Genomic DNA, 25,619 nt, shown 5'->3' with positions numbered 1-25,619 from the left:
TGAGGCTAACAATTCACAGACCCTCCCAGCTGCCCCACAGTTCCTTATGGTTTCATGTGCTGAAGACATCAGACATTCACCATTTACTATTCAGAAATGTGATGATGCAGTTCCTGGCCCTTTCTCTTGTACAAGCAATGACACTTTGCTTTTGGAAACTACATTTGACTGTCAAGCACAACAACTGCTTGCAGCTTGACTCCTCCATGGCCAAAGTTGTGTCAAGGCCCATCGAACACTGAATTCTTCACGTGGTGCTATTTGCACTAGGCTGCTCAATGGTCTGATGGAGGCAGAAATCCAAATGTACCACAAACATTGTCTTTCTCACATTTGAGAGCGGTTCTTCCATCAAAGCTCACAGTCAGACCATATATTGTGAACCTGATGTGCTGCTACCAGTGTCAACGCTACAACCACACTCGAGAGCCTGTCGACACCCAGCCAAATGTGTAACCTGTAGTAGGGATGCTCACAAGGGTGATTGTCCCTCTCCTTCTCCCCACTGCATCAACTGCACAATGGCGACCATGTGGCTTCCTCCTGCAGTTGTCCCCTGTACCTCGATGAGCGGACTGTCCAGCAGATAGGAGTGAAGGAAAAAGTGCCTTACTTGGTCACTTGCAAGATGTTGGCTAGTTGGAAATCCTGTGTTCTTGCGACGTCTCATTCCATGAAGGACATGGCCATGCAGACATGTGACCTCAAATTTAGCTCCGTGGTTGTGAAATCGCCCAGCATCATGGTAGCTTCCCCTCTCCTTCTCCAGCTGTGCAACATGCCACCAGACTATTGCCTCGTAGAGTGAAGTCACCAGCTACACAACTGGCATGCCTGAAAGAATAGAAGAATACTCCCCCTGAAAGAACAGAAGGAATACTCCCATGAAGACTTACTAAGTCCCTCCAGCCAACCAACATCTGAATCTTCCTCTGCCAACCGGAAAGGCCCAAAGAAGTCAAACAAAGGTAAATGGTCTTCTCCTTCGCCGACTCAAAAATCCCCTTCAACAGTGTCACCATGTGATACCCTTGTCTGGCCGACCTCCGTGTTGCTGGTGCATACTACTGATTTGTATGCCCTGGACTGTGCAGGCTGACAGAAGGAGAAAGCCGAAGCTTCTGTAGTCCTCACGGAGCTGGATCCTCCAGCCTCTGTGCCCTGCAGCAGCGAGTCTTCGAAGGCTGTCACTCAGTGGTAGGTGATGTTGCACCCCTTCATTTTTTCCTTGTCATTGCTCTCCTTCAGTGGAACTTCCATGGTCTTTGATCCAACAAAGAGTGTTTACAGCTGCTCTTAGTATTGCAGTGTCCACTTGTTCTCTGCCTTCAGGAAATAAAATTGCGTCCTCACGGCCTTTTGGAGCTCCTGCATTTTTTCCTGGTCCATTTTGACCTTCCCTCTCAGGGGGCGAGTCATGCTCCTTATATGGGATGACGTTTATGGTCAATCCATCTCCCTGACTACCCGGTATCAAGCTGTTGAAGTTTGCCTTTTCTTCCTCACTTTTCACATCCCTCCATCATTGGATGTCACCAGGGCAGACTTCCTTCAGCTTATTGGCAGCTACCTCATCCCTTTCTGCTGCTGCAAAGTGACTTTAATGCGCACCATCCCCTTTGGAGTTCTCCCAGAACCTGTCCGAGAGGTGACCTCTTGGCTGACTTCAATCAACTTAACCTCTTCTGTCTTAACATAGGAACACCCACATTCCTTTGAAACTTCAGACACACCTATTGCCATTTGGACCTTTCCTGGTGCACTGGTCCGCAGCTCGTAGTCTTGCGGTTGCGTTCTCGCTTCCATAGCATGGGGCCCCGGTTTGATTCCCAATGGGGTCTGGGATTTTCACCTGCCTCGAGATGAATGGGTGTTTGTGTTGTCCTCGTCAACTCATCATCATTCATGAAAGTGGCAAGATTGGACTGAGCAAGGGTTGGGCAATTTGTACGGGTGCTGATAGCTGTGGAGTTGAGTGCCCCACAAATCAAACATAGTCATTATAATCTTCTGCACTCCCCAGCTTGCCCATTGTCTCGAGTTGTCCATTCTCTCCGACACTTACTCGAGCAACTATCTCCCATGTGAGACGTGGTCTCCATATTTTTAACCATCATCCTACAATGACCAACTGAATTCATTGTAAACAGTTGTCTGCACAGTGTTGTATTCTTCAGGATAGCAAAATTGCTAGCTGGATTTCATTCACTAGTTCTTTTAACAGTTCCACTCCCTCTTCTGTTCTGTGAGCCAACCTCCAACAGCTCTCTGGGATCAAATCCATTTCCCAATTTCTGGCCCAACAGTAGCAGACGATGTCATTGTGGATTCTATTGCTATCTCCAACTCCTTGGATGACCATTTTGTGGAGATTTTGAGCTCCTCCCCCTAACACCCAGTCTTCCTCCATCAGAAATGAGCGGAGAATGTGCGGACAACACCCTTCTCTTATCAGAATCGTGAATGCTAGAATGGCGCCTTTACTATTGAGGGAGCTCGATCATGCTCTAATTTCATCCCAATACTCTGCCCCATGACCAGATAGTGTTCACATTCAAGTGTTGCTGCAACTTTTTCTTTGGCGAGCACTTTGTTTCATATGTACAACTACATCTGGGCAGAGGACACCTGTCATACCCATACCCATACCCATACCCTTACCCATACCCATACCCATACCTAAACCCAGTAAGGACAAATACCTTCATGTTAGCTGCCATCCCATCTCTCTCACCAGCTGTGTTTGCAAGGTAATGGAACAAATGATTCATGCCTGGCTGCTAAGGTGGCTTGAGTCTCGCAATTTACATACCACTGCATGGTGTGGATTTCGAGCGTACCATTCTGCAGTTGACCATTTTGTCACTTTGTTCACACATGCCATTAATGGTTTTCTGTGGGAATCCCAGACTGTGGCCATGTTTTTCGATCTGGAAAAAGCCTATGATACCTGCTGGAGGACTGGTACCCTCCATACTCTTTACATGTGGGGCTTCCAATGCCTGCCTGCCCTGTTTTCTTCAGGAATTTTTAAGAGACTGGGTTTTCAATGTATGTGTCTGTTGTGCCTTGTGAGACACCTTTATCCAGGAAAATGGTGTGCCTCAGAGTTCCGTCCTGAACGTCGTTCTCCTTGCTATTGCCATTAGCCCTATAATGGCTTGTCTCCTGCTGGGCACCTCCGGCTCCCTGTTCATTGATGAAATTGCTATCTATTGCAGTTCTCCATGTACCTGTCTCATTGAGTGACGTCTTCAGCAGTGGCTTGATCATCTTTACGCATGGAGCATTGACAGTGACTTTCACTTTTCCACTGACAAAACAGTTTGTATGAATTCCTAGCTGCGCAGTTGGTTTCTTCCACCATCTTCACATCTTGGGTCTTTTGCTCTTTCGTTTGTTGAATCCCAGGGGCTCATGCTTGATAGGCAACCCACTCTATGTGGCCCCTCAATGGTACTTCCTGAGGAACAGATCGAACCACGGTCCTCCATTAGAACCAGTCCCTTGTCTGTTCAAAACTAGACTATGGGTGTTTCATTTATGTAGTTGCACATCCACCCCTCTTGTGCCATCTCAATACCATCCATCATTGTGATGTCTGTTTGGCCACTGGCGCCTTTTAGACTAGCCTGGTTGAGAGTCTGTATGCCGAAGCTGCCGCTGTTCTACTGCTGTGACTTTCTCCTCAACAGGTATGCTTGCTGATTGCCAGTATGGGGTGCATCCCTTTTCTCTGTTTCCTCCTGCAGTTAACTTTTGGCTCTTGCTCTGGCAATTTAACTTCATGTTACCCGGCAATTTAACTTCATGCTACCTGCAAACTTTCACGATGGTTGTAAATCCTTCACCTCCTTGGCTTCGTGCAGCAGCCTGAGTTCACCTTGGCCTTCATTAGCTTCCTAAGGACACTACTCCATCCTCACTCTATCACCTTCAGTTTCATGACCTTTCAGAACTTCATGATAGTATCTTTGTGTAAAGTGATGGCTCTCTGACTGACTGTGATGTCGGGTGTGCCTTCATCATTTTCACAGATGGGGTTGGTATCAGCTTCTGGAACACTTATCAGTATTTACACCAGAGCTCTTTGCCCTGTATCATGCCTTGCAGTACATCCAGCGACACAGGCTCTTCAATGGTGTCATCTTCTCTGCCTCTCTGTGCCCTTCAAAGTCTCTGTGTGCTGTACACAGTCTATCCCTAAATGTAATGGGTACAGGATAGCTGTCACTTGCTCACTCTTGATGGAGCCATTGTGATGTTTATGTGGGTTCCTGGTCACATTGGTCTGCAAGGAAACAAGGCTGCTGAGCATGCTACCAAGGCTGTAGTCCTTGTACCTCAGCCTGTTAGTTGTTACATTCCCTCCAATGATCTCTGTGTTGCTGTCTGTCAGCAGGTGGTGTCACTTTGGTGTCACCACTGGTCCTCCCTTCATGGAAGCAAGCTCTGGGTTATTAAGCCTCACCCAATGGCTTGGATGACCACCTCTCGGCCTTCTCACCGTGAGGAGATCATTTTAGTAGGTTGCTTATTAGGCACTGCCTTTTATAGCCATCACCATTGTTAAGTGGCGCTCCCCCATCATTTGGTGCTCATTTGCACTCAACGTTTGATGGTCCGCCATTTCCTGATGGAATGCCCCTTTTTTTTTTTTTAAACCACTTACATTCTTGTTTGTGTTTGCCATTTGAGTTATCAACCGTTTTAGCGAACGACATGAGGGCTGTTGACTCCATTTTACTTTTTATCCGTCATAGCAGTATGGTGAAGGTAATTTAATTTTTAATTCATTACCTCTGTTTCTCTATGGTGTGTTTTATAGAACTTTCTCCATTTTTTAGTTGTCTTCTCTTTCAGTGATTGGGTTTAACGTATAGTCATTTTTAACTCCTCTTTTTGTCTTCGCGTTCTACAGTTCTGATGGGTGCGCATATGACTCTAGTTGATTTTGCACCCTAAAACAAAACAAACTACATTTGAACTATCAGAATGTCCACTGGTTCTGCACTTGTTTCCACAAATGGTAAATGATCACTATGGCACACCACTTTAATCACACTTAGCACTATTTGAATCACTGTCACTATTGCTACACTGTGTTAAAAGCTTTTTCCACCTGAACAAAACATAACGTACTTACCTGACAGTATTTCACAACTATTTAACCACCTCACTTTGCTTAAACACATTATGTTCACATCACATTTCTCGATTTCTTTCTTCAGATTTTCCAGTTCCTCTGCTGTTTGAAGTGTTCTTATTAAAATGGTCATCTCTTTTGATGACACCTGAAATACTGCCAACCTGGAGATCTAAATTGGGAGGGGGCCACATATACCTCCAGAATTTTTTACTCTAGGAAATGCCATCATTATTCTCTGGAAACATAAAAAACATAGAGATCTTTAATTTCCTTACCACGTCACAGTGTCGTGGCTGAAGAACCAGACTGTGATTGGTTTCACCCTTGCACCTTTGATCTTGGTCAATTTAAAGTGTCGTGTACTTGGTGAATCGTGTCAGTATGGTGTCTGCCGCTGCCTGGTACCAGCCTACCCACATCACCAGCTGCCCACCCCGTACAAAATTGACATTAGCTTATAGAGTTGCCTCTTCTGCAATCTCTTCATCTCCTTTCTCACTTCTTTTGAGGTCTTCACTGTTATCCTGTCAAGGAAACCTTACAAGTGTGACCCATTACAAACACAATCGTCTCTTCCACTTCCTCGTACATGTCCTTATCAAGCTGCAGAGCAGTGAGTGTCCAACCTCCAGCAAGTGGATTCACCTACCATTTCCCCCCCGCTCCTCCCTCATGAGCACAACACAGATCTGGATGTACACCTTGCCAACATTTGCAGGACATCCGACCAGCACTACTCAATAACCACAGTAGTGTTACATACTTTTTGCCCAACTGTAAACTAAACCATGCTTCATATATGGTTGCAAATGCATCTGTTGGAAATACAATATGCTATTTACTGTGATAGAAGTGAAAGAATGAAATTTTCCATGAACGTGTAGAGAGAGAGTGACACCATTCTGTAACATATTGACAGAATTGCTCAACAATACATCAAACTAGGTACTGCAGGATTGTGTTAATGCAATTCTAGGGCATTCAGAGTTTGATCTAGTGTCCAGTTTTAGTGCACATTTAGATGATTTGTCACAAACATCTAGACAAAATACTGGTTCTGGATTACACTTGGCATCAAATATCCCAAACATTTATCTTTCAGCTCACAATTCTTCAACATTTTTCATGTTGCTCAAACTTAAAAAATAGAAGACATTGAAATAATGTAATCCATTGATTAATATGATAAGAGATAAATTTCTGTGAGCAAATAATGTGATATTCAACATGTGACACAAATAGTTTTATATCCTTTCGGTACCGATTCCTCTCCCCTAATGAAGAAGCTCAGGTTATGAAACTGATATACATATATACCTACATAATACATAAAATATATATTTGTTATTGAGAAAAAACAATCTCCATGATAATAAGATCAGAAAGTGATGGCAAATACCAAAATATCCCTATTAGCATATAGACACCAAATACAGTCAAATTCTTTGAAACACCCCTGGACTATGTCAAATGGTTAGCTAGTATCCATGATGGTCTGATGAAGGGTCACTGCATTAGGAATGTTGCTGCATATGCTTATTGTGTTACGCGGACCCACAAATAATGGTCAGACATCAGCAGAACATGTAGACAGTACCACTAATCATCACTGACATATCAAACTGCTATCACTAACATTTTTTTGTATCGTGTTTGACAGGAAGCATCTTAGTCGATCTGTGACCATATTTAGCAGTGGATGGAAGTACACTAGTCTCGCTCATCAACATAATTTTTATTAACATCTTATCATTACACATTTCAGGACTCCCCATTAAATCCCAACAACAGTCCAACAGATCATCAGTACCCAAACTCAGTAACATTATCCTCTGCATTTCTGATAATGTGATTGAAATATGCTGAAGCCTCATCTTCAAATTTTCACTAGGCTAACCTGCAGGAAGTCTTTGAGTGCTTTCAATATATTTCTTGTAGATAGCTACCTACAATTTCAGCCTACATTTTAATCAGAAACTCCAACTGGTGTTTAATATGAATTGTTGTAACAAAAGGATTATCATCCACCCAAAAAATTGTTCACAAAAATTTGCTATCCCATTTATTTCAAATATTGGCTCATGTGTAAACAAGACAGAAGACACAAACTGTGGATTAGCAGTTGGTGGGACAGATCAATAGCAATAGTTCTCTCATGGCCTACTACTGGTGGGGAAAAGATACTGAAGACCATACACAAAACTGTTTGTTATGTACCCTCCATGTGGCATAATGAGATGTACAACATGGTACACCTGTCTCCGCCATGGTGACAACTGAATCCTCAACAATCTGATTTGTGCATTCATTTTTGTCACATCTGCTAGCAAGTCTTAGCCCAACTTGATGCACCATTTGTGTTGCTACTGATCTTATCTCAGTTATTTTATGATAAACAGCACTGAAGGTTGTCTTCTATCCAGAAGCACATTTTCATACAGCCTTGTGTACATTACCATTCACTTGGCCTCGCATAAAATCATATTTACCTGCTCGCAAAATGTATATCCCGATGGTTGACCAGAACATTTATCACATAGTTCACTAGTACCATGTAAGTGAAAGAATCAGTGCAGACTAATATAAAAAGTATAGAAATGTCTTACTTATTTCCGTGTTCCATGCACCATAATTTCATTCTCTCATTATGATATGCAATGAACCAGTTTCAAAATTCTAGCACTAAAAATGGAAAGTATGACAGTATACAGGCTGTCCAAATCATCTGTTAAATTTGTTACATCATTAAGTAGGTGGTTAACAATTTTTCATGGCTGAATACCACACTCCTTTCTGTACAACACAAAGGCTGAGAAGCCGATAACTAAACTCAGTTCTGTTTTGAGCCTCTGTTGGCTTCCCTGTTTCATTTCTCAAAGCTACCAATTCATCTTCTACTGCATTTGTTTCCCTTGTTCTTGTCAATTGTTGCCTAATGGTCCCCATGAAACTCCCAAGAACCTCTGGTTCTTTCAACTTACACTGACCCCCATCTCCTCAATTTCCTACCTTTCTGCAGTTTCTTGATTCTTAATATACAGTCAACAGCCAATAAATTGTCTTCAGAGTTCACATCTGCCCCTGGGGAGTCTTCCAATTTACAATCTGTACCCAAAATCTCTTTCTTACCATTATATAAACAATCTGAAATCTTCCGGTGTCTCCAGGTCTCTTCTGTGTGTACAATGTTCTTTCATGGTATTTAAGCCAAGTGTCAGTGATGGTTAAATTATGCTCTGTGAAAAATTCTGCCAGGCAGCTTCCTTTTTGATACCCCTAAAGTATGTTAATATTTTTCCAAAACACCCTGTAGATGGCATTAGTGTTAATGTTTATTTCCTGATTGATCATTTTTTAGGAAAAGGATATATTGGCACTTCACGAATTATTATAATTATTGGTGTCCATCAGAATTATTGCAAGTGTGATGCTCTGTTTTGTTTCTAGCTCAGGTTTCCAATTTTCACTATCAAAATTACTGGCACAATTATGAATAAATTGCTCCTGCGGAATATTTTTTTATCTACATTTCATGACTTGTTAACATCATTGTTGGATGCTTCCTGTATTTAATATAAAAGAAAAACTGTATGATTTCAGATCATCAAGACAAAAAAATGAATAATCATACTAATACTTATTCTTGATTAATATTAATTATTTATGAATTCATATCATTATCGTAAAAATACTCTAGGTGTGGCAAAAAGCAGAAGTGTTGAGCTGTCGATAGGCACATGCAAAAGAAGGAAAACTTATTAGCTTTTGGAGTTATCGATTGATGAGCTACAGTAAAATACAAAAAGACCCACACTCTTACACACATTCATACGCATGCATATGTACCCACATGGTGCCAGCTAGACTGACAGTTCCAATGCTATTTTGCACCAGGTGACTGGCTGTGGTGGTGATAGTATTGGGTAGAGTGGGTACAGGGAGAGGCAGGCAGGAGGCACAAAGAGGGGCTGGGATGAGTGGTTAGCAGTTTGGAGGGAGGTGGCCAGATTGCCATTTAGGAATTTGGGAGGAGCAGTTGCCAAGTATATGGGTTGGTCCAATTATAACTGGTGTTGGGAAGCAACACATACTGGAAGTCGCATGGGAATGCAATAAGGAAGAGGGTGTCAGGACAGAGAAAGGGCGAACTGTTGGATGGAGTGTGTGGGGACAGGAGGGTACCTGAGTTTGAGGTCAGGACAATTGCAGGAGCTGAGGATGTGTTGTAAGGATAGCTCCCATCTGTGCAGTTCAGAGAAGCTTGTGGCAGAGGAAAGGTTCCAGAGTGCATAGGTTGTGAAGCAGCCATTGAAACTGAGCATGTTGTGCCACTGGGCAGTCAATTATGTTCTTGACAGCAGACTGGTAGTGGCAATTCATCCTGGTAGACAATCGGTTGATAGCCATCCCAACATAACAGGCTGTACAGGGCTTGCAGAATAGTTGATGTATGAAATGGCTGCTTTCATAAATGGTCCAGCCTCTGATGGTGAGGATAAGCACTTGACAGGACTGGAGGTACCTGGTGTGGGTGGATTGGGCAGGTCTTGCAGTTTGGTCTGCCACAGGAATATATTCTTGTGGCAAGGGCTTCAGAGTGGGGGTGGCATAGGAATGCACTAAGGTGGTGTTGTGTAAGTTGGGTGGCTGATGGAACACCACTTTAGGAAGTGCAGGAAGTATTTTGGGTAGGATGTCTCCCACTTCAGGAAAGAGTGAGAGATAATCATAGCTCTTGTGAAGGATATGATTCAGTTGTTTCATTCAAGACTGACACTGGCTGATGAGGGAGATGCACCTCTGTGGCTGAGTGGTGGTGGTGGTGGTGGTGGTGGTGGTGGGTGGTGGTGGTGGTGGTGATGGCGGTGGGGGGGGGGGGAGGATTTGGGGTATATAAGGAAATGGCATGGGAAATCTGATTGTGGACTAGGTTTGGTGGTGGGGGAGGGTATTGCCTGTCTAAAGACCTTTCTGAGACCTTAAACGTAATGGGGAAAAGAATTCTTGTCACTACTGATGTGTTGTCCACAGGTGGTTAGGCTACATGGGTTGGATTTTTGTGGTGTGGAAGGTGGTGACATCAACAGTGACAAATAGGGTTTCAGGAGGTAGAGGGGCGAGGATGGTGGAAAGATGGTGAAGGAAGTGGTTAGTATCATTAATGTGAGAGGCTAGGTTTCTGGCTAGTGGGTGGAGATAGGATAGAATAGAATAGAATAGAATCTTTATTGTCACATGACATGTTATATACAATCATTCGATTGAAACATTGGTGACTCGTCAATGAATAATTCTATGCCTACCTAAGTATACCTACAACAACTACAACAAGATACATTAAAATAATGCATTGTGGATGCTCCTACAAGCACATAACAACATAAGAAGATAATTACATGTTAGAGTTCTTCCTTTTTCTTAACATTTCCACAGTGGTTTGAAATCATTCTTTTAAAGTATTTATCATGTTTGTTTCTGGAGTTTATAAATATAGACATACTCCAAAGACCACATACTTTCTTAATAGTATTATATATGTTTACATCTAGATATTTAGATACATAGTTTATAAGTATGGACACATATAAAAAGAACATATACCTCCATTAAAAGGGAACATAAGCATACACATCGAACATAATGTAGAACAAACAGGAAAACCAAGCACATGAATATCTCCTACTTGCCTTCCTCGTTTATAAAATCATCCACACTGTAGTAGCATTTGCTTTTTAAATACTTTTCAATGTTTGCACAAGTGAATTCTAGCTTGCAGTCCTTCAACTTTGAACGGATTTTATTGCCAAGCTTCAAAGCCATATAATATGGCGTATTTTCAAATAATGTTAACCTGTGGCAAGGTAACATGTAATCTTGTTTGTGCCTTGTTCCATAAGAATGTGAAAATGAGTTTCCCTCAAAAAGATGTGGGTTTTTTAAACCAAAGAGAAGTGTTTCGTATATAAACATGGAAGGAACTGTCAGTAAGTCGAGGCTTGCAAATAAGGGTTTGCATGATTGTCTATTGTTTGTTCCAGTCATAGCTCTGATGATTTTTTTCTGTAGCTTGAACACTCTGAGGAGGCTTCCTTTCTCAACTCCCCCAAAAATTAACCCATATCTTACAACTGATATAAAATATGCATGATACACAATTTTCCTAACACTTAAGTCAGTTACTTTGTTCAGAACCCTCATTGCGTAAACAAAACTATTTAACCGTTTCAGTAAGCAATCCACATGATTAGTCCATGTCAAGTTTTTATTTATGGTCACTCCCAGAAATTTGACAGAATCTGCAGTTATCAGTTCTCTGCCTTCATAACTTAACTTTGTCACATATTCAACAGTTTTTTTGGTCCTGAATTGTACAATTTGTGTTTTTGTTAAGTTTAGTTTCATATCATTATTATTTATCCAACTTTCTAGTTCTTGAAGAGTCTGTTTTGTTTTCTGTGTTAATTCTTCAGTGTTTTTGCAGCAGACTACTGCTGTTGAGTCATCTGCATACAGAATCGTATCTGAAGTTGTTGGTCAACATGAGCAGAAATTCTTCCAGAGGGACCACAATAGCTGTCTACAATGGGCCACCCAGGATTGTTGGATTTGGGGATTATGTGGAAGGTTGCTGTTGGCGTGAGGAGCAAGATGATTTTGGGTGTGCAAATATGTTCCATAAAAGAAAGAATGATGCCTGGATAAAGTTTGATGCTACATTCCACCTTTCAGACGAAAAACATACAAAATTTGTTTTGATGCAAACAAAACAGTTGTATTCTTGCTTATTCCACCTCCACACAATTGTGCTCCGTTAAATAGAAAGTGGGCAAAGAGCAATGTCCCTGCAACCTAAAAGTGCACTGTTTGTGTATTCTTCTGGTCATGACAACATACAATAGTAGATTAACAGTGATTTATTTAGCTTATCACTCATTTCTGTAACTTTTTTGGAGACTGCTTTAAATTTATCTTTTTATCTGATTAGTATTTAGTGAATACACGTAATCCCGATCTCCATTTTTCTTCTACTGTCATCAAAGAATTTTCAACGTATCTGAAGTGCATGTACTGTATAAAGGGCCAGTTCAAGAACATTTGTCTGCACAAGTAACTTATCGTGCTCCTCCCCCCTTCCCTCACATTTGCCATTGTGCACTTTCATCCGTCTCATTTTCCACTACTAATTGTGATATACACTACATAAAAAGTTTTGCACTTGGGTTATGCTGTCAGCTTGGTGCCCCAGGCATCTGCTATTAGTTGTGGTACGTGCTGTACAGAATTCTTATAGCTATGATGCTGCTGGCACCTCTCCCAGTTTGGCACTCCAGCTCTCTGTTTGTGTCACCTGTGTCTTGAACTGGTCCTATCTGCATGGTATTTGTAACATAATTGTTAATAATTAATGGAAAATCTCATATAAATATGTGAAACAAATACTAACAAAGAGAGAGAGGGGCTGGCCAGTACTAACCTCAGCTCAGTACAGCCGATAGATACACAAAAAACAACCGAAAATTTACGTTCCTAGCTTTCTTAATAAATGTTCCTTCATCAGGGAGGAGAGAGGGGAAAGAAAGAGAAGGGAAAGTGGATTTAGTTACTCACAACCCAGGTTATGAAGCAACAGGGAAAGGAAAACAGGGAGGGTAGCAAGGATGGAGGCATGGCTGTCAGAGGGAAGCCAAAGATATTCTATTGTAAGTACTGTACCAGCTTCAAACCAAAGAGGATGCATACAGAAGTAAAGAGGTATATAGTATAAAGATGTAGGATGAAAAGATGCATGAATGGCTAAAGAGGAAAGGGAAAGAGGAGAAGACTGAAGAGTAAATTGGAGTGAGGTGGTTTAGCGTAGGTTCAGTCCAGGGGGATGGCGGGATGAAAGGATGTGTTGGAGTGTAAGTTCCCATGTGCGCAGTTCAGAGGGACTGGTGTTGGGTGGGAGAAGCCAAATGGCACATATGGTGTAGCAGGTTCCTAGGTCCCTAGAATTATGCTGGAGGGCATGCTCCACTACTGGGTATTGGACATCTCCTAGGTGGACAGTTCGTCTGTGTCCGTTCATGCGCTCAGCCAGTTTAGTTGTTGTCATACCAATGTAAAAGGCTGTGCAGTGCAGGCATGTCAGCTGATAAATGACATGTGTAGTTTCACATGTGGCCCTGCATTGAATTGTGTACGTTTTACCAGTAGTGGGTCTGGAGTAGATGGTTGTGGGGGTATGCATGGGGCAGGTTTTGCAGCGGGGTCGGTTACAGGGGTAGGAACCGCTGGGTAGAGAAGGTAGTCTGGGAATATTGTAGGGTTTAACAAGGATGTTACGGAGGTTAGGGGGGCGACGAAAGGCAACTCTGGGTCGTGTGGGGAGAATTTTGTCAAGGGATGATCTCATTTCAGGGGTTGACTTGAGAAAGTCATATCCCTGGTGGAGTAATTTATTGATGTATTCGAGGCCAGGATAATATTGGGTGACAAGGGGATGCTTCTGTGTGTTCTGAGGGTAGGAACATTGTTGTTGGACGGGGAGGAATGTATTGCCAACCTCTTCATGGGACGCATAGAGGAGGCTTTCCTGAAGACCCAACAGCTGCTTCCCCTGGCCTGGTATAGGTTTATAGATGACATCTTTGTGGTCTGGACTCATGGTGAAGAAACACTCCTTAATTTTCTCCATAACCTCAACTCCTTTTCGAAACTGAATTTCACCTGGTCCTTCTCCAAAACCCAAGCCACCTTCCTTGGTGTTGACCTTCATCTTGTTGAAGCTCACATCCACACCTCTGTCCATATCAAACCCACAAACAAACAACAGTACCTTCACTTTGATAGCTGCCATCCATTCCACATTAGATGCTTCCTCCTTCCCTACAGCCTAGGTATTCGGGGCAAACGTATCTGCTCCAGTGACGAATCCCTCAACAATTACACCAATAACCTGACCAGTGCTTTCCTCTCCCGCAACTATCCTGCAGACCTTGTCCACAAACAGATCGCCCGAGCAATACATTCCTCCCCGTTCGACAACAATGTTCCTACCCTCAGACCGCACAGAAGCATCCCCCTTGTCACCCAATATTATCCTGGCCTCGAATACATCAATAAATTACTCCGCCAGGGATAGGACTTTCTCAAGTCAACCTCAGAAAAAATTCTCCCAACACCACCCAGAGTTGCCTTTCGTCGCCCCCCTATCCTCCGTAACATCCTTATTAAACCCTACAATATTCCCAGACTACCTTCTCTACCCAGCGGTTCCTACCCCTGTAACCGACCCCGCTGCAAAACCTGCCCCATGCATCCCCCCACAACCACCTACTCCAGCCCCACTAGTGGTAAAACATACACTATTCAAGGCAGGGCCACGTGTGAAACTACACGTCATTTATCAGCTGACATGCCTGCACTGCACAGCCTTTTACATTGGTATGACAACAACTAAACTGGCTGAACGCATGAACGGACACAGACAAACTGTCCACCTAGGAGACATCCAATACCCAGTAGTGGAGCATGCCCTCCAGCATAATTCTAGGGACCTAGGAACCTGCTACACCATATGTGCCATTTGGCTTCTCCCACCCAACACCAGTCCCTCTGAACTGCGCACATGGGAACTTACACTCCAACACATCCTTTCATCCTGCCATCCCCTTGGACTGAACCTACGCTAAACCACCTCACTCCAATTTACTCTTCAGTCTTCTCCTCTTTCCCTTTCCTCTTTAGCCATTCATGCATCTTTTCATCCTACATCTTTATACTATATACCTCTTTACTTCTGTATGCATCCTCTTTGGTTTGAAGCTGGCACAGTACTTACAGTAGAATATCTTTGGCTTCCCTCTGACAACCATGCCTCCATCCTTGCTACCCTCCCTGTTTTCCTTTCCCTGTTGCTTCATAACCTGGGTTGTGAGTAACTAAATCCACTTTCCCTTCTTCCCTTTCTTTCCCCTATCTCCTCCCTGATGAAGGCACATTTATTCCGAAAGCTAGGAACGTAAATTTTCGGTTGTTTTTTGTGTATCTATCAGCTGTACTGGGCTGAGGTAAGTACTGGCCAGCCCCTCTATCTCTTTGTTAACATAATTGTTAGACATTTTCTGAATAGAGAATAAATATTTTAAAAATTAAGTTTGCAGAGATGGCCAGTTCGCAGATAACGTCATAGGACCCTCAAGTGAGTTTAAAGTGAGTATACAGCAATCATTTCCAACCTCTAATGATGTGTAATTATCTTAAACATATAAACTATATGATGATTGTTTTTCTTTCCTCCTTCCATTATTCTCACTGCATCATTTTATTGATCTACAATTTTCATAAAATAATACCACATAATGAGATAGTTAATTATAAACAGGCTGAGTATCTGGGGCAGTTATACAATGCTTCGTAAACCCAGCATCAACTACATACTCACTGACACCCCTACCTAGCTTGTTGAGGGCATGGATGAGCTTGCGAGCAGTATTACAGTCTTGCAGGTTCCATAAACTGTACAGCCACCTCTGGAACAGGGCACTCAACCCGACAGCCTCAAGCTCTCGCCACACCTCATAGCTGCCCACTCTGGCCCATTCATCAGTGTCTGACTTCAGGGACCTGTCTTCAAAAGACAGTTAGTTGAAATGTCAATTAACAGTTCACTGAGTGGCCCTGGTGAATGTTGAAAACAGTTGTTGGTGCACAAAAAGCACACCTAAGGCACAGAAGGTATCAAAGTTGTTTATGAATAGTTGCAGACAGCTATTACATCAATCTGTTTACTGTGCTACCTCTTACAAACTAAGAGATAATCATTGGGGCCCAAAACATCAACTTAAAGTACACACTAGAAGTCATAAATGAGCGAAAACTTAAGATGTGCAGTTGAAACACACTATCCAAAACATATACTTGAGTAGTAAATGTATCGAAGTATGGTTTTCACTAGGTTATAGCAGACAATGTGGTGAATTTTCTGATGTAAAAAACAATTTTTTTATGTTTTTATGCCAAATTATAACACTAAGGTATCATCATTAGTTATGCTGTATATCAAGGGAGATGACTCATGAAATGCATTTCATATGTAACTGTCAATACAATGCAGTTTGATGAAGTGTTTCTGTTACCTTGTACAACATTCAGTCAATTCATATTAGCTATACACCATATGGAACTATTGTTTTATCACTTAGTGCACTAATTTTCACTGACTGTGCATGTTATCAATAAGATACTGTGTATGTAACTATGTTCCTACATATTATCAGCCTACATATTATAGTTCACTATGGTTAATGTTTCCTGTAAGAAATTAGAACGTAACTGTGAGCATATGTACATATCACTTCAAGTCAGTAATGTACCATACATAAAAAATGTATTAAAATGTACTTTCTTGTACTCCACTTACATTAAAACTAAAGAGTGTTGTTTCCCTCAAAGGTCACAGTGTTAGGAAAACATTGCACATACAAAATGTAAGGAGGAGAAAATTCAGATACAAGGGAATACAAAAATATTAGTTGCTACTTATTAGCACTTCATGACTGACAATGCTAATGTTGTTGTAATACACATAGTATACTATTGCATACAAAGTATAGATTGCTGAGTTTTTATATATGACTGTCATAAATGATCAGACTGTCATATGATATACAACATGTATAATTTCATTTCATTTTATTTTATTATCATCTTTCTGTAAATCTTTGATGTGATTTAGGAATTGTCACAAGTTTAATTAACTTGCAAAGTACATGTAGTACAAACATAACAGAATGCCACTTAAATAGCTATTTTCTATGAATTTTTGAGAGTACAACATTTGTCATGAGCATGTACTTAAATGTTAAGACAATAATTTTACACACATTCAAAGTACTCATCTACGTCATAGAAACTTTTTCTTAAAAGGTAATTTTCAAGCTCTGTCTTAAATTTTACTTCACCTGTTATTTCCTTCATTTACACTGTTTACCCCAGAATACTATACCATAAGACACAATAGACAAAAAGTAAGCAAAATACGCTAATCTAGCTCACTCTATGCTGCATACTCTACATATTATCCTCAATGTGAAACATGCCAGATCGAGCCTGTGGGGTAAATATTTGTTACGCTCTTTCCAGCTTATGTTTTGATCGATGTGCATGCCCAGTAACTTGATGGATTGCACGTTCTCCTTCTCTTGCCACTCAGTTTTAACAGGACGTTATTTCCTTCAGTTGCTTTGCCATATTGGTTATAATTTGTTTTAAGTTAAATGTTAATTTGTTTGCCTTAAACCACTGGTGTATATATTTCAGGACTATGTTAGTTGTGGTGGATAGTTATTTTTATCATCACTTCTAATTATGCCCATGTCATCTCCAAACAACATAATTTTGGTAGCAATATTTATTTATTTATTTATTTATTTTATCCATCTTTCAGCATTAACATGCAATCGATGTCGTCAGAAGAGTTACAGCTATTTGTACATGTATGTTTTACATTCCAAAATATTACATAGTATAAATATAGCAATGTTGTAAACTATTAGCTTACAACAGCCTCTACACCTAGATCCATACATAACAGTAAGCCATAATTTATCAGCATTAACATGCAATCAATGTTGTCAAAAGTATTATAGCTATTTGTACATAATGTTTCATATAACAAAAATATTACATGGAAAAAAATGAGTGTTGTACCCTATTAGCTTATAGCTAGCTGCCTCTACATCCATAACTATACATAACAGTAAGCCTTAGTTTATCAATAAGTTAGATCATATTTACAACTATTCTGAAATTCTTCTACACTGTAGAAAGTATTTTTCTTCATCCCCACTTTGGTTTTAGTTTTGAAAATATCCATTGAAACCAATTGAGCCTGTACAGGTAAAGTGTTGAATAATTTTATGCCTATGTATTCATAGCTAGATTGGGTTTTCTTAAGCCTGGTTGTGGGTATATCAATCATATTTGTTTGTCGAGTATTGTGTTGATGAACTGATTTCCTTATAGTGTAGTGGTTTAAGTTTTCTTTTATGTTTAATGGGCAACAATATATGTAAAGAGGTGGGACTGTGAGAATTTTTAAGTCTCTAAAATAAGGTCTACATGAGCTCTTGTTGTCAGTGATTCCGTAAAAACGTCTAATTGCTTTCTTCTGCCAAGCGAAAAATTTTTAGGCTCCTGGAGAGTTACCCCATAAAAGAATGCCATATTGTAGATGGCAATGAAAGAACACACAGTATGATTGATGCAATAAATCTTGTGTAACACTTGTGTAGTTTGGCTAGTCGGTAGATAACTCGTGATAGTTTTCGACATACATAATCTGTATGTGTGTCCCAAGTTAATTTTGAGTCAATGTGTATTCCTAGTAGTTTAAAAGATGATAACTCCATGTTACTGTTTGATAAACTGTAGATTATCTTGACAGTCTTTTCATGGTTCATAGATAAGTCATTAGCTTTAAACCAGATATTAGATATTTTGAGACACTCTTCACTTTCCTCCTTCAATATGTTTATATCCTTTCCAGAATTAGCTAATGTTGTGTCATCAGCATAGAGGATAGATTTACAGGGTAAGTTATTTGGAAAGTCATTTACAAACTATATAAATAGTAGAGGGCCAAGCACTGAGCCCTGAGGAACACCTCGTTTTATACTTAAGTCTGTGAATGTTGGTCATTATGCTTTACTATTTGTTTTCTATTGCTGAGGTATGATTCAATTAGTGAGAGTTCCAAGTGTTTGATTCCATAGCAACATACTTTATCTAACAATAATTTGTGGTTAACTGAGTCGAAAGCCTTACTCAAGTCAATTAGCATGGCTTCAGCAGATAATTCTGACTCAAATATGCTTAGTACAAAAGAGATAAGGTTTTCAACTGCTTTGACTGTTGATAAGTTTGACCTGAATCCATACTGAGAATCATTTAATATATTATTGTCTGATAGGTGTATGCATATTTGCTGCAGTATACAATGTTCTATTATTTTTGAGAGAATAGGCACAAGTGAAATTGGTCTATAATTATTGATACAGGACTTGTCGCCCTTTTTGTATAATGGTATGACAACTGTTTTTTTGAGACGTTCTGGAAAGTGTCCACTTGAGAGCATCCAGTTTATCAGTATGCAAAGAGGATATGATATGAGATCTAAAAGTTTTTTTAATTACATAGTTTGACAGGCCAAACACATCTTCAGATCTAGAGTATCATAATTTAGAGGTTGCTTTAATTATATTCTCTCCATTTACAAGCTGACACTACGTTTGTAATGTTTTGTTGAAAATTTCTGCCAGATATGGGGTGAGAAATAGGTGTATGTGTTGAATTGGAATTCTGGTTGCTGTGGGTTCGAAGGCTGATTGGCAGAGTTGACAAAAAAAGTGATTGAAATCATCAGCAGTGACGTTAGCAGCATTTGTGTTGTCTTTGTAGTTTATATCCATACCTAGCTCTGCTTTTATCACTTTCCATGCAGCCTTACATTTATTGTGCGATTTTTAAATGAAATCACCATTTGCCTTACACTTGGCTATTTTAATTTCAGATCTGTATTTTCTTTTCGGGTTTTTGTAAGTTTCTTTATCTACTGCTCCCTTTTTGACCTTAACGTGACAAGTAATTTCCAATAGTGTCAGTTTTTGTAATTGGGGTGAAAACCACTTCTGTAAAGTTGAGTGGCTAGGTTTCCTAACTTTTTTGTTTTTTAACCAGTGGACAGCATGTGTGGAAGATTTCAGAAATGATTTTGAGGAATGTGCTGAAGGCTTCATCAACATTTCTGGAGGAATGTATAACAGTATTCCAATCTATAGACTTAAGTTCTTCTCTATACTTGCTAATATTTGTATCTGTAGTTTGTTCCTCGTCTTCTTTTGGTTTTTTAGTAATTAGTTTCACCCATATACCTCTATGGTCTGTCAGGTAATAGACATTAAATAAGCCTAGCTCAAAATCACATTTGTTATTAGATTGTCAAGACAGGAGGAGTGCCTTGTAGGACTTTCATTAGCACAAAAGAGATTATAGGATCTTAACATGTTTACTAAATTAACATTTCTGGCTGTCATTTTCCTAATGTCTATGTTTAGATCCCCAAAGATTAAAATTTTCTATTTAGTATATTTTTGTATACTGATCACAAGTTTTTCTAAATGTTCTATAAATTGTTCTACATTACTTTCAGGTGTGTGATATAAAGACACAGTTATGAGCTGTATACTAGGTATAATAAAAGCAGCTGCTTCAAAAGCACCTTTAATGCATAGGTCACTAACTTCAAGAACAGAAAATTTTAAGTATAGATCATTGCTAATATATATGGATGAACCCCCATAGGATTCACTGGGTCTGCAGAAGTATGTAGTTAATCTGAAACCTGACGGTACATACAGTTTTATATCCTCTTCCTTTAACCAATGTTCATTTATACATAAAATCATTCTTTTGATACTTTTTAATAGTATACCAAGCTCATCAGCTTTATTTTTTCAGAGACCTGGCATTTAAGTGCAGAAATAAGACAGAGTTACAGTCGCAGGAGGGGAGGAGTACAGTATTATGGGGCAATGGAGAACATTTGTTTTTTTTTCAGCTCTGGAATCTATGTTAGGTGGCAGTTGGACTTCCTTGGGCTAAACCATAAAAAATCTTCATTTCTACGCTTGGAAGTTTGTTTCACTTTACTGTCCACAAGTTTTACAGGAACATGTTTTCCCAAAACATTTGGTATCACTTCATCATGAGACAAAGATAATACTTTACTTACTGTGACTGGTCTATTCTTTTCTGCTACTCTTGAAGGTGATGGAGGAGGAGCTGGTACTGTTTCTGCTGTTGGTGAAGTTAGTTTAGTTGCTGCTGGTGGAGGAGTTGTTTCTGCTATTACTGGTAAAGGAGTTGGTTCTGCTACTGCTGGTGTGGGAGATGGTGCTGCTGCTATAGGGACTGGTTCTACTGCTGGAGGAGTTGCTTCTGCTGTTGCTGATGGTGTTTCTTCTGCTATTGCTGGTGAAGTAGTTTGTGCTGCTACTGCTGGTGAGGGAGATGGTGTTACTGCTGTAGAAGCTGGTTCTAATGCTGGAGGAGTTACTTCTGTTGTTACTGAATGTGGTTCTTCTGACGCTGCTGTTGATTCTACTTCTGTTAGTATTGCTTCTTTAGGTACTTCTGCTGCATTTTCTGTTAGTGTATCTGATTCTGCATTAGTCACTCCTAGAGATACTTTCTGTGATGATGATACAGGTACCACTGATGATGTTATTGGTAAGTATTGCAGTCTTTGAATAATTTCCATCAGCTTTAATGTAACAAGTTGCTTTCCAAGGCCATTTAAGTGCAGCCCATGAGTAGTGTGGAATCTGCGTCCAATGGTATTAATATTAACAACAGAAACATTTCTATATTGTTTGCATATACTGGAAAAAAGTTTATTGGCGGCACTAATTTCCTTGTTTACACACGACCAGGACATCAAGTCGTACCGTTGTGGTTTATTTACGAGGATAACGTTTGTATGACTTAGTTCAGATAAGCACTTGTTTAATTCACAGCAGGCTTTAGATGTATCATTTTGATAAATGTCATTAGATCCACCAAAGAGGACAACAAAATCTTTCAAAGACAGCTTTTTTATTTCTTCAGAAAAAAACTAGTTTTATTATTTCTGAGAGGGGCGCCCCAGGCATTACAAAGCTCATCGATTTCACGTTTGAAGCTTTATTTATGCGTGAGACAATACCGCGGCTGTGGCTACCGCCTAAAATGTAAAGTTTTGGAACATGGTCGGGAGTTTTAGACTGATGTTTTCTTTCGCACTCGCAACAGGTTACACGACAGTTTGTGTTTTTCCCACACTTTCTACAAACATAAACAACAGAACTGTTATTAACAAAAGTTACAGTATCTTGAGGTAAAACACGAAGCCTCTTTGCTTCTTTTTCATACTGTTCGTGTTCGTGATGTTTTATAACTGAAAACTCTTCCAGTAGAGCACTGATAACTTCGTCTTTGGTGTTTCTCATATTAGGTTTTTGGCCTAAGTTGCCTTTGAAACAGCTATTGCAGAACCATAGTTTCCTTTTAGGACTGACATTAACACACGAATAATGAATATTTAGATTGTCATTTATATAAACCAAGAACAATAAGAGCCCAAGAACACTGCCCTGCAGGATGCCTATTTCCCCTTTTTTTGCATCTGAAACCCATTTTAGTTTCTGGTTATTGTGGTCCGAGATGATTTCTGTGACCTGAGTTTTGTTTTGAAGGTAAGATCCAAACCATTTACACACAACTCTGCTTACTCCTATTGCCTCCTCCTTGTTAAGCAAAATGTGGTGATTTACTGTATCAAAGTCTTTTGATAGACCTAAGTCAATTCCCACTACACATTTTTTGTTGTCAATATTCCTAACAATGTCATCAGTGTTGGCATGGTTGGCTGATTGTGTGCTGTGGCCTGAAAGGCAGCCATGTTGCATGCAGTTCAGAAGTTTGTATTTATCTAAGTAACTTATGAGCCTGATTTTTCACTAATGCCTCTAAAATTTTGGAAAATGTTTAGAGAATGGAAATTGGTCTGCAATTTTCTAAATTATATATGGATCTCCTATATTAAACAGCTGTCTAACCTTGAAGATTTTCAACCTCTGCAATGACAAATTGGCAATATGTACCAGGGGCTTTATAATTTTTTGGGTAACTTTTTCATTTACTGACACTTCATACACACCTGCAGACATTTTTGGTTTTAGACTATTTATCACCTTTACCAAATGCAAGAAATTAACATCTTCGAAACCAGCCAGTAGTATGTGTTAACTCCCACGAATGCAAATGAAATATTAAAGTTATTGCTTGATGACACAGGTACACTTAAACAATTGTTATTAATGTAATTTTCCAGAGTTTCATCTTTTAATTCAACATTTTCACAATTTTTGAGTACTATTCCCTGATCCATGAGGCTATTACCTGTTTCCCTTTTTATTATTTCCCAAGTAGTTCTTGATTGATTGCCCGATTTTCTTATTAATATATCACTACTTAGTAATTTTGCTTTTACTATTAACTTTCTATATATATCTTTTTGTAGTTTATTACATGTTCTTCAAACTTGGGGTCAGTTAACTTTTTCATTTTAGAGTTAAGCATTTTCATTGTCCTGGATGAATTTCTAATACCTGTCGTAATCCAGGAATTAGTTTGTAAATACCTGTATGAGTTTGTTCTGACAAGATTTTTCAGAAAATGCATTTCAAACTTTAACATAAAGAGGGAAAAGAAAACCTATGCAGAATTTGTGCTTGATTGTAACAATACTTTTGCCCATGATTGGTTAACCAGTGTATTTACGAAATGACTGCAACTGTTAGAGGAGAAATTTCTGTTGTACATTTTATGTGAAGCATCTTTAGTCACTGGGGCTGTGAGAATTTCAAGGATTATTGCATTGTTGTTCGATACTCCTAGGCTGACAATAATTACATCTTTATCTGTAGTTCCTAGATTTCTGAAGAAATTATGAGACTTTCTGAAGAGTTTGTTACTCTTGTAGGGCTAGTGATGTACTGATGCAAGTTGAAGCTCTGTAGAACATTCAGGAACTGATCTTGCCTTTTCAGTTAACTAATGTGTTATGTATGCAAACTCTCTGTATCAGTTTTCATTTGACTTGTGGACATAAAACAGCTATGTAGTCACCAGTATTAAGTGTGTGTCTGCATGGAATGTTGGAATTAGATTGTACATGTAGAACATGGTGTATAAATGCATCACATGTAAGTAATTCGTTGTACGTCTGTACACTATCAGCAGCAATACTTTCTGTATCATACTTTTAATTTCTATGTCTTTGGTGGATGTTATGCTGTATAATGCCATAGGCCATGTTAACTGTTTTAAAACACTTTGTTAGTAGGTGATGTATTACGTGAATTTTCATAAGCACTAATAGGTGATGTGTTATTAGGTGACTTTTCATTAGTACATACACCAAGTAGTATTGTATTGACAGTGAAATATGAAATGCATTTCACAGGTTATCTCCTTTTGTACACAGGATACCTCACAATGGTCTGAAGATTGAAACTGGTCATAATATCTCAGCAGCTCTTGATGGTGGAACTATGACATTATTTAAATAAAACAATAGAAAATCCAGAATGGAATGTGACAATATTATGAAAAGATACTCTCTCTCTCTCTCTCTCTCTCTCTCTCTCTCTCTCTCTCTATGGACACAGTCTCTGGCTTCAGCTGCCAGAGACTGTGTGTGTGTGTGTGTGTGTGTGTGTGTGTGTGTGTGTGTCATCTATTTTTGATGAAGGCCTTGTTGGCCAAGAGCTTATTTTGTGACAGTCTTTTTGTTGTGCCCATCTGCACCTTAAAATCTCTGCTGTATGGCAAGTAGCAACTATCCTTTTCATAATATTGTTACATTATTAAAATACATTGATTGTGGTTGGGTATTCCCTTTCCTTTTCAGACATCATTGGTAATTGTACCCTTTGTGTAAGCTGAGGCTGAATCATGTAATGAAAGAATTGTGATAGCATCAGATATTTTGCAGTGTCAGACTCAGGGTGAGCTCACTGTCAGTAGTTAGAGAAGAAGAGATGTGAGAGTTGATCTACATCCACACTCTGCACAGCACTGTGGAGTGCATGGGAGCAGGTACTTCACACTGCTCCAGGTAACTGTAGTTCATTCCATTCCACTTGCATATGGTGAGTGGGAAGAATGCTTAACATCTCTCCAGCAAATTTGCATATCAAACTCTCATAAAACTGCTCAAATTTATGTCAAATGCAGACAGTACACACTGCAGTGAAGTGGCAACAATTTTCCAAAACCAATATCCTGCCAAAAGTTTTGGAACACACAATTGAAACATGCGCATGTTGGTTGACTATGGAGACCCATTATTCATGACACATGCAAACTCCCAGAAATTCTCAAAGATACATGGTACCTTGAAACATGTAGATACATCTTGAAATTATGTAAAACATCAAGTAAAAGCAGAAATGTATGATGACATGAGCTTTACCCAGCATACTGAATGTTCAAATAACTTCTGGAACTGCAGCCAGTAACATTATTGACAACCATAAATATTTCGACATTTTAATCTCTCATCATTTTTATGGTATGTGTACAGCAGTTTAAATCCTCAGTCATCAAAACTGTCACAGAAAATGAAGGTTGGCAAAAGAATGTCCTGGATTGCCAGTAGTGGTGTTGGCAGTTTTCAGCTGTGAAGTGCAAATGGCTACAGGCGAAAGCAGTAGTCATCTACAGAGCTGAGGTGTTTCCACAGAGACACATACAAAATTGCATTATGTGACTGGGTGAAGGAGATGCACAAATCAGCAATACTGAGCCCACTGCAGCTGCATGGGCTCATCTTTTATTGACTATACTACAGCACCATCACACAACCAGTGGTGGTGGTCATCAG

At 39.7% G+C, this 25,619-nt stretch overlaps 1 protein-coding gene across 4 annotated transcripts in view; it reads left to right on the top strand.

The window, feature by feature from the left end:
* LOC126293336 (alpha-(1,6)-fucosyltransferase-like) overlaps nt 1-25,619 on the top strand; it is a 230,171-nt gene that overhangs the window by 168,802 nt on the left and 35,750 nt on the right. The window contains exon 5 of one of the 4 annotated variants that reach the window (XM_049986527.1): nt 11,634-11,894. The exons of 1 other annotated variant lie outside the window; for it this stretch is intronic. In XM_049986527.1, coding sequence (XP_049842484.1) covers nt 11,634-11,647 — 14 coding nt within the window. In that variant the 3' untranslated portion in view covers nt 11,648-11,894. Of the gene's footprint in view, nt 1-11,619; nt 11,895-25,619 lie in introns of those variants that run through there. 2 more of the 4 variants (XM_049986526.1, XM_049986525.1) reach the window with 2 other exon arrangements.

The sequence above is a fragment of the Schistocerca gregaria genome, chromosome 10, assembly GCF_023897955.1.
Source record: "Schistocerca gregaria isolate iqSchGreg1 chromosome 10, iqSchGreg1.2, whole genome shotgun sequence".
NCBI classification, from domain to species: domain Eukaryota; kingdom Metazoa; phylum Arthropoda; class Insecta; order Orthoptera; family Acrididae; genus Schistocerca; species Schistocerca gregaria.
The sequence above is the reverse complement of the archived record's forward strand: the minus strand, read 5'-3'. Positions and strand labels throughout refer to the sequence as shown.